The sequence below is a fragment of the Stegostoma tigrinum genome, chromosome 2 (genome assembly GCF_030684315.1).
Source record: "Stegostoma tigrinum isolate sSteTig4 chromosome 2, sSteTig4.hap1, whole genome shotgun sequence".
NCBI lineage: Eukaryota > Metazoa > Chordata > Chondrichthyes > Orectolobiformes > Stegostomatidae > Stegostoma > Stegostoma tigrinum.
In genome coordinates, this window is record NC_081355.1 from 69,467,300 (window position 1) to 69,484,181 (window position 16,882).

At 39.5% G+C, this 16,882-nt stretch overlaps 1 protein-coding gene across 3 annotated transcripts in view; it reads right to left on the reverse strand.

Annotated features, from left to right (window-relative positions):
- agmo (alkylglycerol monooxygenase) overlaps positions 1-16,882 on the reverse strand; it is a 349,880-nt gene that overhangs the window by 76,261 nt on the left and 256,737 nt on the right. For 2 of the 3 annotated variants that reach the window (XM_059654521.1, XM_048549590.2), the window contains 2 exons: positions 15,740-15,833; positions 3,906-3,980 (listed from right to left, as the gene is read on the reverse strand). In XM_059654521.1, the coding sequence (XP_059510504.1) occupies positions 3,915-3,980; positions 15,740-15,833 (160 nt within the window). In that variant the 3' untranslated portion in view covers positions 3,906-3,914. Of the gene's footprint in view, positions 1-3,905; positions 3,981-15,739; positions 15,834-16,882 lie in introns of those variants that run through there. The other variant, XM_048549597.2, reaches the window with a different exon arrangement.

The following is a 16,882-nucleotide window of genomic DNA, read 5'->3' on the forward strand; positions in this document are numbered from 1 at the left end:
ATAGTTCCCTACATTATATTCCAACTGTCACCTTCACACTTCATCAGCTGTATATTCTTTTGCAGCATCTTTATATCATTCTCATAACTTCTATTCCGGGCGGCACGGTGGCTCAGTGGTTAGCACTGCTGCCTCACAGCACTGGGGACCTCGGTTGATTCCACCCTCGGGTGACCGTCTGTGTGGAGTTTGCACATTCTCCCTGTGTCTGTGCGGGTTTCCTCCGGGTGCTCCGGTTTCCTCCCACAGTCCAAAGATGTTCAGGCTAGGTCAACCGGCCATGCTAAATTCCCTATTATGTTCAGTGATGTGTAAATTAGGGGGGGTGGGTTTGAGTGGGTGCTCTGAGGGTTGGTGTGGACTTGCTGGGCCGAAGGGCCTGTTTCCACACTGTAGGGATACTATGATAATTTAACTCACATCAAATCTTAACATACGTAGCAAACTTGGATAGGTTACAATAGTTCATTTCTTTAAAACTATAGACAGATCGGATCATTTGAATGTTCGCATTCTTGAACTGGTCCCAGCAGTTGCAGAACAAAGGGCTTTGGTAATATGTCTATCTTATCAGCAGTACTGAATGAAATACTAATTTCCTCCTTAAAGCATCCTCAGCAGGCAGAGCTGATGTCCTGAAGTTGTGAATGATTGTCAGGAAATATGAACATCCATTTTCGTTCAGGCTCCCCAGCTCAAGGGTTTTCATACATCTGATTGTTATTGTATGGATTTGATAACTGGCCAATGTAAGTTGGCAGTCCAAATTGCCCTCATATTTCTCATCCCTGAAGTCTTTCGGCATTATGAACATATGAGGGGAAAGAAATAGAAGAATATGTGGGCTAGCAGTTACAGGCCAGAAATAAAGGTGATTGGTAAAGAACCAGAAATGACACAACAAATAGCTTTATTGAGCCATGAGCAACTTGTACTTGGAATGCACTGCCTGAGAGGTTGGTTGAAACAAGTTAATTAGGTAACTTTCAAAAGGGAATTGGATAAATGCACAAAGGATAAACTGCACAAAGGATAAACCTGCAACGGTTGTAGATTCACCAACTTTAGGTACATTTAAGTCGTCATTGGATAAGCATATGGACGTACGTGAAATAGTGTAGGTTAGATGGGCTTGAGATCGGTATGACAGGTCGGCACAACATCGAGGGCCGAAGGGCCTGTACCGTGCTGTAATATTCTATGAATCTTCTATGAATCTATTGCAAGGATGCGGGGAAACAGAGGAGAAAGCGGCCACCTGGACTTCTCTTCGAAAGAGCTAATGTTGACTTCATGGGCTAAAAGTTCACCTTTTCTCCTCTGGTATTCTGTGTGAATAGATGAGGACTATGTACCGAATCTTGCAACTTTGCACTAGTTACAACCTAGAAGCAGAAATTGGTGGGATGAATTTAACAGGAATCAAGGAACTGTCAGTTTGATGAGCTTCATGGAGTCTTCTCTCCTTAAGCTCTGTTGAGTTTTCTCCCACAATTATTTGCAGCTCATCTCATCAGCCATGCACCACATCTCAAATGAAACTTGTGCTATTGTTCCTCTCTCCAGAGGCAGTTGTACACATCAGTGCTGGGATCTCTAGGGATTCCAGACCCCACGGTCACCTTTTTTAAAACCCAGCCATGCACCAGGTCAAGCATTGTCAGCCAGGAGTTCCCCTTCACTGTGCATTTAATGGGAAAGGAAACCAAAAAGAAATGTGTCTCAAGTCACATGGATGGTACTGTAAAAATGCAGCACATTTGTAAACTTATTGCAATTTAAGAACTAAGAGAAAGCGTCATTTAAGGTCATCCAATCTTAGATCCCTGGTGAAGGGAGTGCCACACTTTACTCAATTTCCAAAATATGTTAACATCTTCACGTTGTTTAAAGTGAGACCATCACAGACTGGAAATCCTTCAAATTGTTGCAAATATTGACTTTCCTTCAGCAACAACAAAAGTGAAGAAATGTAAAAGCTGTATTTGCTTTTGGAAATAGACAGGTACTTGCTTAGCTTTGAAACTGCAACATATTTACACACAAGGAGTGATCACTGCACTTATTTTGAATATACTGGAACTGGATTTTAATTAAGTCCCATCTGGTTTGATGCGCTCAACGCTTCATTGTTTTATTATTTTCCAAAGATGAAGATGACGATATTGAGTAGAAGGAATATCACCTTCATGTTGATACAGTGGTACAGGGCTGGACACAACAAGCCAGGCTCTGTGGACATCCACTTCCAATAGATCAGAGTTGGGTGAAGGCACTATTCATGGTTGAAGGACAAGCAGCCCCTGTTTAAGCACAAAAGCAAATGCAGTTTGACATTTCTTAATTTTTTATTCAACAACAGGAAAAGAAAACTACAAATGTTAAGGAGTTTACAACATGAGACACTTCCACATTCAACAATAACAAAATGTTATGCTATCTTGATTATTAGGGAACAAGTAGTAGCATAAAGGATGAGTTGCCTCTGTTTATTAAACTACAAGACAACTGAACACATGCCATGATAAAGTGCTAATATATTGGCAAATTCCATATTCTATTCACAATGATGAGTCACTTATGTTACTTTTGTATCATCAGATGTTTCTTTTCCTTCCCTTGCACTCTGCCTACTTTAAAAAGCTGGCAAAATTTAACCTGGTGTGCAACTGGGCTTGAAATATGGCACCTGTGGTGGAAATCCTGGAAGGTCCAGCAGTAGTGAGCACTTCTATCACTGGTGAGTGCAAGATAATATGCACACAGTGTTGTAGAGTCATAATGAAAAAGCCAGCAAAAAAAATTGTGTGAGCCAACACACTAAAGTTGATGGAGAGATACCCTCCAATGAAATGCCCTGAAATTGACACTTAGCTGATTTTTGGGAAAATCCTGCCTACTGTATTTTATAGTTCTCCTGTTCCGCACAAAGTGAAACTGCTCAGATTGGTTAATATTTCCTAAACCATTTGGAATCCCAGAAACAGCAATCACCTCTGTGCCTTTTTTTTTCAAAAGGCTGTGCCCAGTTCAAATAACTGCTCTGCTTAATTCAATCCCTCTAATCCCTCTGTTTTTGTAACCCAAAAAGCTGCAGTATTCTTTTGGGACTATAGTAACCAGGACTGTACAATGTCTTTCAAGTGTGATCACACCAATGATTTATTGAAATTCTTTACTCACTGCATTGTTGTGATAGTTTCAAATTACTTTTCCATCAGGACCCCAGATATTGTCCAAAGAGGACAACACCTCCAGCCCTCACATTTTCCACAGATGTAATTCTTTTTCTTTTTAATCAAAACTTCCTACCAAATACTTTTTTCTCCATATAAACACCTTACAGTGCTCTGCACTGAACTGCATTTGCCATCATTTAGCCCAATTTTCATAACTTAAACCATAATGGCTGCCAAACTTACTGATCTATCATTTCCTGGACAATCTTTATTTAAATCAAATAGCGACATCTGCCTTTCTCCTTTCCCAAGACTCTTGGAGTATTTAAAGATTGCTAGAAGATTTGTGTCAGGATTTCTTCAATTTTAGCCTTGCCTCCCTTATGAATCCTCACATGCATCTTATTCAGATGTTGAGATTTACAGAGTTGTTCAGCAACCATCTTTTAGTAAAGCTAAAACTTTTGTTCCACAATATTCTTCAATCACCCTTTACAGATTAAACATTACCTGTTTGTAACACCGGAGTTCAAAATGATATTTGACATTTTGCCATGTTCAATTTGATTTTCTTTGCCATTGGGTTGTCTTCTTGTATACTCCTGATATGTAAACATTAGGTATCAAACTCTTCAGTCTGTAATTTCTTGTATCACGTTTGAAGCAAGACAAATATCATTCAATATTCGGGAATATTCACCATTTTTCACCAAATTTTATTGTTTTCCTGTTTTCCTATTGAATGGAAGTACTGAGCAGAGAGAGTTCTGACGACCTTTTCGCATTGACATATACATTATCCTATAAGACAAAACCATTTTTATAATCAGGGTGCACAGTTCATGCTTGTACAGGCAAAGGAGCAGTAGCCAATCACTGTCATTCGAACTTGCAGTGATATCCAACAGGCCGATGGCAGGAACACTAACATGCAGGAAGAGAGAAAGCAAGTAAGCCGATTCCTGTTCCTGTGAGATTTAAATTAAAATAATTACCTACAGAATCAATTTTAGACTTGCAGTCTCTACCCGGTCCACAAACATGCTGTCAACTGACCAATGTCCCACTGGATCTCAGGACAGTTTAACGGGAGGAATCTCAAATTTAGCTTGGAAGCTCTAGAGACATCCAGTAAGCGGCACACAGTAAAACAGGAGGGACATCACTATTCCCTTCCCTCCAAACTGGTATTTAGGTGACTTGTTTCATAGACTGGGAACCTGCTGTATCCGCAGCTTGCTCAAGTTGAGCCCATCCATTTTCTTTGGTCTCTCCCTGACTGTCTCTCTTTTGACACTGGCATGCAGTCCACCTTTTCTGCTCCTGACCTTTTGGGCAGTTTTATTTTAAGAAACAATGTAATCTTGTCACATCATGGTGAGAACTGATGCTTTGCATATTTAGAATATTGCATTAAATATGTTGGTCAGCTATATTGAAGATTTGTTTAAAAGTTACAAATTTTCTGGCATTAAAGAGAGAAAAGCATCTCCATTTTTGTTCAAACCCACTCTTTGATGTAAACAATGTACCCTTTGAACATTTTAAAAACAACTGGCTATATTTTCTTTTATCCACAGTAATGAGAACTTGTCATGTTTGTAAAATGGACCTTATACTCTTGTTGACTTTTTGTGACATGAATCAGTGGAAGGGAAAAAGCACTTATAATTATGATGATCAGATGTCTTATGTTGTTGGAAGCTACTTCATTAACAGTACTATCTTAAAGCAGTTACCATATCCGCTACCTTTTCCTAAACTGGCACGGGTTTATTCAATAGTAAAACAAATTATGAAATTGATTATTAGCTGGCTGAAAATTGAGTTTACCATTTGGTTAACCTTGTGAAAACAAAGTTAAAAGAAATTGACTTGATGTATTAATGCATTAACATCGAGTGGTAAAATGGCAAAGTAATACCAAACAAAGTGAAATCAAACCAAACATAATTGGAAAATTATACATCATTTATTCAAACAGAAATATAAGATTTAAGAATGAGCACTAGCCTTTCAATAGATGATGACTGTATAAGGCTTCAAGTGTGACTATATAGTTTAAAAATTTTCCTTTCCCACCAGAAACTAACTCACGTGCAAATCTCATCAATCTATTAAGTTAAAAGCAGACATACCTAATTGTTTCCAGAAGCTTTTACATTCACTGAAGGAGAAAAGGAAGCTGATAATGAGCAACTTTTTAACAGGAGGTGGCTGCAAGCAACAGCTAGTTATGTTGGTAGAAATAAAAAGCAATTTTACGGTCAATTGGTTAGAGCATCTGGAATTGTAACGTTCAGGGCAAGGTAATGGAAGGTTATGGAGCTCACACACAGTGCAAAGAACTCCACATTAACACATCTGAGGATGAACCATCGCAAATCTGGGGATTCTAAAAAAAATGCTAGCTCTGTTTTGGTGTGGTCTCATAGCCACTTTCAGTACATGTAAACATCGGCTAGTTGTAAATCCCTTCGAAAAGTCTTGTAGCACCTTTGAACATTTGGATAAATTTACTATGGATATGCATCCCTCCCACTGAGAATGGCCTTGCTTGAAATGTCAAATTACCGTGTTAAGTGCACCCCTAAGTGAACAAAGACAACTTTGAATTTATAAATAGTGGAATTTCTTTGACTTATCAGCATTATTTTCAAGACTGTAACATGCAGATAAAAGTAATTGTTTCTGTCACCAATTGCAGATGACTCACGGTAATGTAATTCTGAAGGTGCTGTAGAAATTACTATTTAGACCTGTTCAGTCTCTGCAAGAAATTCTATTCCTCTCTAGGCCTGGACACATCATGCTTGAAAGCAAACGTTAACATGGTATGAAAATTGGTCCTACCAGCATTCCACTGAGAATTGAATTGGGACTGGCAGTGGATGGCAGTCCACTCCAATCCAGTGTCAATGCAGCGTGAGTGGGGGACATTCCTGGCTTTAGGCAAATCTGCTTTCTCAACACAGCTCTACAATTACACACACTCTAACAATGGTTATGATCCAATTGCCACCAGTCGGGGCAGGATCATCATTCCCAAAAATCAGCAGACTTATGCCCCTGTCATCCAAAAGTTGTGCCAACAATGCAGGACTTTTTATATTTTGGTCACTTGGTCCTGAGGAGAAACAAGTAGCCACTTCAACAAACAACAACACAGCCGTTGGGAGAGATTCACATCCATCAGCTGCACTGCAAAATAAAGATGCACACGTTTGCCTATCAGTTCTGTCAGTAGAATGATTAAGCAAAGGAAACAATTTGGCAAAAGAGTCAGAATTAACTGCCCAGAGGTTGGCTCTTTATATTGAATACCTCGATACAGCAGTTCCAAACTTGCATAAATTAAACCTAATAATGAAAGTGCGTTTTGTTGGCCTTTTTCACCAACATTAAAATGCAGCCTAATTATAGAAATTATAAAAGTTAACCACCAGAAATTGTTCATAGCACAAATGGTTTTTAAACCAATGCGATCCTACGGTCGTGACTGTGGTAGGAAATGCAGTATGCTCACATTTCCAACACTAATCGGCTTATTGGCAATTTTTCTCATTTTTCTATAATTCATGGATGATTCATTCCTCCAGATTTGTTTTCTTCACTTTTAAGTCTTATATTTTTCAAACCACGGGTGGTTTCAAAAGTTCTTTATTAGTTCTGTTTGTTATTTGGTATTCACCCTCATTCTATCACTTAATGGATGACCACAGACCCAAAATTTCCCTGTTCCACCTGACAATCACTTTTCTCCTGAACCTTCAACCTCAATCAAACTAATTTCAACAGCACCTTTGAGCCGTGTAACCAATGCCATGAAGAACAGCAGAAAGATCAAAAAAACACAATAACCTCCACATTCCTCTCATTATCATGCTGTATTCCACCATTAACATTTCCTTTCATTCCTTCATAGCTGGAGTTCCCTATCTAACATCATTGAGGGAAAATCATTAGCACAAAGACTGAGGTACTACAAAGGAAAGGCCCACTTGTCATATTCAATAGTTTAAATTATTTTCTAATCAACCTGTTCAGAGATGATATTATACACCTTTGGAGCAGCTGGGACTTAAATCCAAGTACCTGGCTCAGAGGTAAGGATACTACCTGTGGGTCACAACAGACACCCCGTTTCAATGGTTTCACTGATAAGTATTTATGTTCATTTGTTGACTGATCTAAATCCACTCAGTTTAATTGATTACGCCTGGGTGTAATTTCCTAACAGCTAAAATAAGCAGAGCTCTCAGAAAAACTTGAGAAGTCAAAGCAGTGAACACGGGCGTAGAAATCATGCGACGGCTGAGATATTTCAAAGCACTGTAAACAAATGTATTATAGAATTTGAACTAGTATGATCTGCATTGCTCTGGGTTGATCAGATAAAGCACAGCGTTGAGTATACAACAGCATCATTACTCAACAAGTCAAGAGAAAAGATTGCACATACTGATAGGTGTGAGGAGGAAATCCAATGTTTCTTTATTTTGCTTTTGCAACATGGCATAATTTTGACTTTGAGTGATAATACAAAATGGGTGATATCAAACTGATCAAAAATAGAAGTTGCTGGAAAAGCTCAGCAGGCCTGGCAGCATCTGTAAAGAAAAAAAAAATCAAAGTTAACGTCTTGGGTTCAGTGACCCCTCCTCAGAACTTTGATTTTCTCTTCACAGATGTTGCCAGACCTGCTGAGCTTTTCCAGCAAACTTCTGCTTTTGTTCCTGATTTACAGCATCCATGGTTTTTTTGCTTTCAAACTGATGCCCTTCTACTTCCAAAATTTATTTCCATTGATTTCAAATGTATAATAGGATACAGATTTGCTGTTAGCAATTTTGTAAGAGTGCCAATAGTCAAAAACAGTCCTTCTATTTCAGGAATGTTATAATGTGGCAGATCTGCTTCAAGCTCTCCCATGATGTAAACTGGTGCAGTGTCTTCGTTTCACAGCTTCTAGAATCACTGCCTGATTCTCACTATGAGAACAGGAGCCATCATATATTCCCACAGCCAAATTTGGTGACAGAGAGATAAAAACAGAAAATTCTGGAGAAACTCTGCTGATCTGGCAGTATCCATAGAAAGAGAAACACAGAGTTAATGTTTCAAGCTCAAAATGTTTCTTCTTCAACATCTTCAGTTTTGAAGAAATGTCGCATTTGTCTCCCCACAGATGCAGCCAGACCTGCTCACTTTGTCCAGTATTTTCTGTCATCTTATTTCTGATTTTCAGCATCCACAATACCATGCTTCTATTCTGTGATAGGAAGATGTGGTTCTAAAGCACAAATATGGTCAGACAAATAGTTTGCATTGCAACAACACAGATATACGTTACTGGCATTGAATTCTTTTTTTTACAGTATTTTTATGCAGGAGGTCAAAACCTAAGAAAAGGTGAAAATTACTGCAGGCTGGAATGTCACAAGAAAGCAAGGTAAAAGAAAAGTTTGAAATAAAATGATGAGTTTTTTTAATGGTAATGTAATCAAAGTCTCTGGAGCCTTTGAGAACCACTTTTCTCTTGCTGAGCTGGTGAGAATAATGACAGCATGATCAATTAATCAAAAGCCAAAAATCATATTGGACAGGCCTTCCATTGATTATTCTTATTCACCAGTGGCTGCATGACTATTCCATCAAACCTTGGAACCCATTTGGCCTTTGTTGGAGCCACTGTTTTGGGAGACCAGCGCAGGTTGCGAGGTTCCAGACTTGCAGCATCTGAAATGGTTCCCAGCTGGCCTTAATACATGCACCCAGAGCCTTTAAACCAGGAAAGTCTTGACAATCATAAGAACATCTGTCTCACTTGCAGCAAGATACGCCAAGTAACTGACCTAACTTCTCATTTGCGTGGATAATCAAATGGAACGTGTGTGAATGCATGCAAAACTCACTCCAGCATATAGAAGACATCATGCCATCCGATGAACCCACTGCCTCACATCAACTTCAAATCGCAACATTTTGCATGGTTTTATTGTACATTAGGTTAACAGAATAAAATATTTAAGTGTATAAAATTTCCACAAGTTCTGATGAGCGTCGAAAATAATGTCAATGAACTGTTTGAAGAACGAAATTACAAGTCAAGATTATAACAAGTTATACTCTGAAAATTGAGTTAATCATCTATAATATAGAGGCATATATTATCATCTTTCAGGGTGGTGGAAAAGGATGACGTATAATCATCTTTGATTAAAATACATGAAGTGTTACCCTGGAAAATTCCAATCAAGTATTTATTCTGTATAACTGTGGCATGAATGTTAAATGATTACTGAAACACCCAGGGAACTTAAATGGCAGATTATTGTAATGATAACATTCACGACGGTCGTTGAAGTTTATTGTTTCTTCCTGGTGGAACTGTTTTTAGCTTATTTCCATCTGGTTTCTATATTTCTTCTACTTAGAAAAGAATGAAGAAGCACACAATTTTGTGAGCATAGTTCACGCAAAAATCTAACCATTCTTTTAATAACTTCAACCTAATGGCAAAACAGCTTCTAGTGTGTGAAAAATCCCACTTCTATCAGTTATCAGCGGTTAAATAAAAACAACAAAAGACTAATTCTGAAATAAACAAGCCTTCCGTTCTTTGGGGTTAAAGTCTTCACCACCACCCAATGGAACAGAAATATTACAAAAATGCATGATTTGAAAACCCAATCAGCTGATCATGTAAATACTGATTGAGCATCTCTTCTTCAAATCCAATAAATAGTCTGTGTTTTGTTGCTAGGTAACGCTCTGAAATGCCTTTAGCTAAACGTTGAAAACTAACAGCTCGACCTGCACTGACAATTCCAGGCTGCTTTGTTTTTCCCTCAATATTTACATAATACAGCAACCTGCAACATTGCTGTTTTCAAAATTTGTCAATACAACTGACAGTGGAGAGAATTCATTTCTATTAATATTTCTATTTATATGGTCTATGATACTAAACACAGAGGTGGTACTGAAATTGAAATTTGCTATAAGGTTGGTTCTGAGATGTTCCTGCTTTCACCAATTAGGTGACAGGTTTTCACTAAAGCTATTTCCTTATACATGTACCATGCTTGTAAGGGGCTGGCAAGATGATTCAAAGTTCAAAAGCAAAATACTGCAGATACTAGAAGGCCACGATAAAAGAAACAGGAAATGCTGGAGAAACTAGTTGTCATAAAAGGCCACTTACTCAAAGCATGGGTTGAATTTTTGCCACAGGGCTGGATGAGCAAAGGCAACTGGGGTCTGTTTTTAGGTTGGAATCTAGTGTCCAGCTAGCAATCAATCAAACTTAAGAGGTTAATGGAGGTGAGGCCTTAACTAATATGTGATGGGCTTTCTGGTCAATTTTAGCCACTTGGTATCGATCAGATTTAGACTCTCCATGGTAGCTTGTACCAACATTTGTTGGATGTATAGAGGGAGAAATCTGCTGACTTTGTCAAAGTCTTCCACAGAAGCAGAAAGAAGTGAGAACATTGCCATAAGGGAGTTGGAAATCTGGCACCCAGTGCAGGTTGCCCCTTACTTCACCAATGCCAATTTGTGTCAAATGTTGGAGGTGTCAGGGAGAGGATGGGAGTTGAAAGCGGTTTCATCAGGCAACAGGACCATCCTTTTGTTCAGCATTATATCCCTTTGCCACCTCCTCCTTCGATGAGTTGTCACTTTCCACAGCCACAATGGCTTCATCACACCTCACACCTCTCTGGGGGAACCAGTCTGATGGACAATGCAACAGACCATAATAATGACTGATACCCTTATAAAGGAGGTATTAGCAGACTCCAGGTAAATGCCAGAAGCTCAAATGGCTGCTCACTGGTTGCCCAAATGAGCAGGTGACATTTGTTTCATCACTTGTGTGCTTCTATCTGGAGCTCTCCTAACAGGGTCATATGTCTTTAGAGAATATCCCTTGTCCCTTTGGATCCAGCCACAGACTTGGGAGGACAGATTGAAGATCTGAGACAGCATGACTTGGTAAGTTAAAGGTAAAGTCACCATAGTTTTACTGGCCCATACGGCTTCTCTCTCATTGGAGAGGTACAACTGGTGGAGGTTTAACCTGAGAGTCACGATAGCTGAGGTAAGCGGGGAGGTTAGAAGGAGAGCCCTTCATGGTAACTTCAACTGGTGCCAGAACTGAACCCATCGTTGATCGCTGTCGACATCACGCTGTATCACAAGCCAACCATCCAGCCTGACTTGGAGAAGGATGACGGACACATGACAGCAAAGTAAGTGCACACATGGCAGAAATTCTTGCCGTGTTGCAGACTAACTGAATGTTGAGAGTGGAAACATGTCCTGCAGAAAACTTTTATTAGCTACTCACTCGGCACGTTGATGCCAACGTGGGTGCAACTGATAATTCCCCTGCACTGGCAGTGAGGGAGGGGGCAACTCAATGCCCTCTGTCCCTGCAGGGCCATGCCTGTTGAGGCATGAACCTGTTGTTTCTGAGGGAAAAGGCAGTGAGAAGTGGTGGTATGCAACAATTTGCATGATGCCACCAAGGTCCACAGCTGATATTTGCAAGGAGGCAGAAATGAAGATGTTAAAGGCTACAAGCAAGGCAGGTGAAATCTGAGGCCTCAGCAATCAGGAAACAGACTCTTGGCTGCAGGGTCAGGCCTCCTGGAATACCAGTTGTTGTGCATCTCCAGCTATCTTTATCTTAGGTATTCGCTCCTGTTTGGGTTTGACATCTCTTGCCTTCTTGCCCCTCCTACCTCTTCCATATCATCTGTTTCCAACACTTTCTTTAGAGATATTATCATTCATTATCACAGGATCTAATTTAGATAGTTGTATTCCCAATGCTAACTGCAGCCTTCCTGTTGGACTAGTGGTTCCTAGTTGCTAATCACAGGCTTGTTTCTGCTCTTCTTCCTCCAATAGCTCAGAAATTCATGGTCCAGCTGGAAGACAATGGTGATTGCCCTGGGCCAAGAACAACCCCCAACAAGTGCTACAGCACCCTGTTCCAGATCCTCTTATAAGCAGGTCTAATGTCCATTAGACTCTAATGGAGGAGCCCTGACTGGCTCCTTATTTTTTACCATTCTCCCATTCTGCTCATCTGAATAGAAAAGAATCTCTTGTGCCCCTTTCGAACTTTCATGCTTTAACTTCAGCAAACTCCTCACTTGCCTTTAAACTGCATGAAGTGTCCTCAATGCAGGAGAGTGTGGGACTCTATCCCACCCTGCTTAACAATGTGGATACCTGGGACAGCATTCTGTAACTAATACACTGGCTTGTGCTGGTCTTTCTCTGAACACCTATCCCATCCCCACCTCTATTTCTACTTTTGTGGGTGGAAGGAGAGGCTGAAAATGTAGTCTATTAGCTTGTTTATCTCACAGATATTCCCTGGCTTGAGTGTTCATACTGCATTCTATTTTCTGAAAAGTTCAAGTCATTCTCCAAATTCTGAAAATTGACAATCAACAATCTCAAAATTGTTTTAGTGCAGAAGAAAACTATTTGTCTCATCGTGTCTATGCCATCTCCCTGAATGAGCATTCCACTTAGTGCTATTCTCCACACTTTTCTCTTTAGTGTAGCACATTCTTCCTTTTCAGTCAGCAGTCTGATTCCCTACTGTAGGTCTTGATTAAACTTGCCTCCACCACATTCTCGGGCTCTGCTTTCCAGATATTAACAACTCACTGCATTAAAAATGTTTTCTTTCTTATTTCACTACTGCTTCTTTTGCCAATCACTTTAAATCTGTGCACCCTCATTCTCAATTCAGTTTCTCCTGATCTGTTCTGTCCAGCCTCCTCATGGTTTTGAATACCTGTATCAAATCTCCTCTCAACCTTTTCTCCTTGGAAAAGGAATGATGACTTTTCCAAACTATCTCCATAACTGAAGTTTCTCATCTCCAGAATTCTCATGAATCCCTTCTGAATTCTCTCTAGAATGAGTGGGACCCAAAACAGGATGCAATACTGAGACCAAACTAGTGCCCTTTGTTCCAACCATCTTGCTCTTGTACATAATTCCCTGAATAAATATAGCCTCGGATGCTATATGTTTTATTAACTGCACTCTCAACCTGTTGTGCCACTTTCAATGACTTCTACCCAAATATACGCTGGTCCTTCTGCGCCTGCACCCTCCTTTACAGTTCTACCTCTCCTTTCACATTTTTCCTTCATGTTCTTCCTACCGAAATGAATCATTTCACATTCCTCTGCACTGAGTATTATCTGGCATCTGTCCACCGACTCCACCAGCGTGCCTATATTATTTTGAAATTCTATGCTTCACCCTCACAGTTTAAAATGCTTCCGAGTTTCACACCAGCTACACTGGGGAACTCTATTCTGGCCCAAAAAACACTACTGCTTCCTCTCCCTTAGACAATTCGATCCCCAGGTTGTTACAATATCTTATGTCCCATGAGCTATACCTTTGGCATTTCTGCTGTGAGGCATTCTACTAAATGCCTTCTCGAAGTCCTTGCATACACATCAACAGCACTGCTTTCACCAACCCTTTCTGTTACGTCTTCTTTCTTGCTGAACAGGGAACACAATTGCCTTGAACACCTATACTGTGACTCTCTCCAAAGATGTTGCCAGACCGGGTGAGTGTCTCCAGCAGTTTCTGTTGTTGTTGTTTGTCCTGAACACATTTGAGGAACCCTTTCTGCTCTTTACACTGCAACTATTTCAGCTTACATTCAGATAATACCAAAATACAACTGCTCCATAACTTTTGCACTTACCTGTAAAAACTAAGAAAGAACACTCTGTCAAGCCTTCAAATGAAATGCATATATTTCCTAAACACTTGGGATTTAAAACATACTTAGGCAATTCATTAGAGTTTTGCTGGTATAATAATTTTTTATCGACTTTAGGCCAGCTTTTAAATTCAAATAAATGATATGAAAGAATATTAAAATATAGAAGTGTACCAAGTAGCCGAGGGAAAGCAAAGTTTGAATGATAGGTATTGTGATTGTTTAATCTGGGGGAATTCATTAATTCAGTAATCTTAAAACACAAATGATTAAGTCATCTCTGATTTGCAATGAAACCCTTGAGTTATAATGTTCTGACTCAGTATCCATTCTTTTGTTTAAATAATGTATGCTAAAATTTCATTTCGCCCATTTTCATGTGTAGGAGTCATGGCTCACGACCTGCCCATGCATGCTGCCATTAAGACTGGTAGAATACAGGCTTGGTGCTGCCTCCTCATTTCCCTGATTATATGGTTGGTCTGAACGATACTCATTTACTGGCTGCCTGTGTACTCAGCAGAGACTGAATATTGTGTGCTGATCTCATGTGGTACAATCAAGCTCTTAAAGACAATCATTCTATCTTAAATGGAAGAGAAATGACGCTGACCCCATGTGACTGACTGCATTTAGGGGCTGCAAAGAAATGGAGCACTGGGGAAGACTGAAGCTCCCAGGTTCACAGCTGCAGAACGAGGGATTTTGATCATGAAAGTGGATTGTGGGCCAGCAGTCACGTTTACTGGGTAGAGGTAGACAATGCTCAAGAGCCACTCACCAAAGGAACTGGAAACTGGTAGAGAGAGAGAGATCAATGCAAGAAATCTGGCCCGAAGAATTGGCCAGCAGTGCCTCAAGAAATCTGATTACGTCACGTTTGTAGTCAACCTCAATGAATGAGTCTTTAAAACACTTCATATTCCCTACGTGGTTATCATCATCCATTGCACCACCGCCCTGACACTCACCTATCAGGACTTCCTGACACTCAGGGTTCATGCCTAACACCCAGATATACCATGTTACTCTCACAAACATTTCAGAGTACAAACTTAACATTAGCTCTTTCTGTTTCTAAAGAGGTTCAGCTATTTAGCCATAGCAGACACATAACCCAAATACAGCACAGCAGAATCACTGAGATCTTTCCTTCATTAAAGCAGGATTTTAAAAAAATCTTCTATTCTGATTTTCTTCCACTGAAGTCCTTTTAGGCTCAGTACACTGCAGACAAACCTACTTCCAAGTACCAAAGCGAGGGCATTGTTGGAGGACCAACATGTCTCTATTAACACCTTCAGTTGCAATATTATTGGATCTTTCTTATCTTTTCCAGAGCCAGAATGCAAAATTCCATCATGATTATTGTTTTAAGGTTACAAAGGAAAATTGGGCTTGTGCTTGACGTTAGAGTGACATGCAGAAACATGGCTTGAATGAAAGTTCAGTACCACGCCCACTACTTTGCAATCCTTTGCAATCTCCCAGAAAAACTCCATTGCACTTAATTTCCGAGATAACAAAGTGTGGGGCTGGATGAACACAGCAGGCCAAGCAGCATCTTAGGAGCACAAAAGCTGACATTTCGGGCCTAGACCCTTCGTTCTTTTTACAGCCATTTCACAATGAGCTATTGAAGCTATGATACTGTGATCAGTAATTACTGGTGTGAAATAATTTCAATAGTAATGCAACTTTAAACATAAACACTACTTTCAGCAGTTTAACTTTTCCTTTCTACCACTGTATTTGGTTAAATGAAGAAAAAGTTGCTTACTTTAGTCACCAGCTTTAAAGGGCCAGTCAAGGAACCGAGCTCAAGAAAAAGAAAAATGCAGCATCGGACGATTTCCAAAATAGCCACTTCAGATCTGTTGACATTGGAAGAAACACAATTAGTGATTCGTGAACATTAACAAAACTAAACTGAAAAAATAAGCAGAACCATGCATCTTTACACATAACAGTAAAAATGAAGACACAAAAGTGATCTACCATAGCAAAATAGCAAAAGATACAAAGCATGTGAAAGTGAATGAGACTGATGTAATGGAAGGAAGTTTTAAATGACGGATTTGGACCATTTTCAAATTATTCAATTCTTGTACATATCACAACTGAAAAACAAATGATAATTATACCAACAGCTTCAGGCTGAGGTGATTTTCATACCATAAGATGCAAAGTCAAACTGCTTAAAAAGACATTATTTCCAGGAGAGGAAACTGGTGTCAGGCCATTTTGCGAGGGATGGATATTAACATAATGTCACTTTAGAAAGTCTATGGATTGTCTCAAGTGGTAAGTCAACTCATTAGGAATCTTTTCCTAGTTCAAATGGGAAAAAAATTGAGAAATGACAGACAAAAACAGAAATAGAACCCATGTGCAGGAATAAGATTGCAGATCAGACAGAACATGATAGCAATGCTTCATGTTTGCTATAGTCAAAGAGGTGCCTACACTATAGTATAGAACCGTCATATTCAAACACCAAAAACAATACACAATACACATTGTGATAACAAGGTGTAGAGCTCTACACCTTGTTATCTCAATTTTCCAGCATCTGCAGTTCCTACTATCTCTGAAACAACACATGTTGTCATCCTTTCAACTTAGCATTTAATTAGGAGATACAGAAGAAATTCATGTTACATCTGAGTGGAAATTTCCTTGCAACTGTAGCCCTGGGTTCCAGTGCTGCTGCAATTGTACTGACAGCATTTCCAGTGGATACTGTTCTGCATTTGCATCTTGGATGAGCCAGATTCTGAGAAACAGTTTGATGTGTCAGGTCTTTGAGAAATGGTCAGTGACATCTTGAGGCCGTATACGGTCTTCAATATCCTACTATGTCTTCTTTAATGCAATACACTAAAACATATGGCATGCTGTATTTGAAGTGATTTTAAACTGG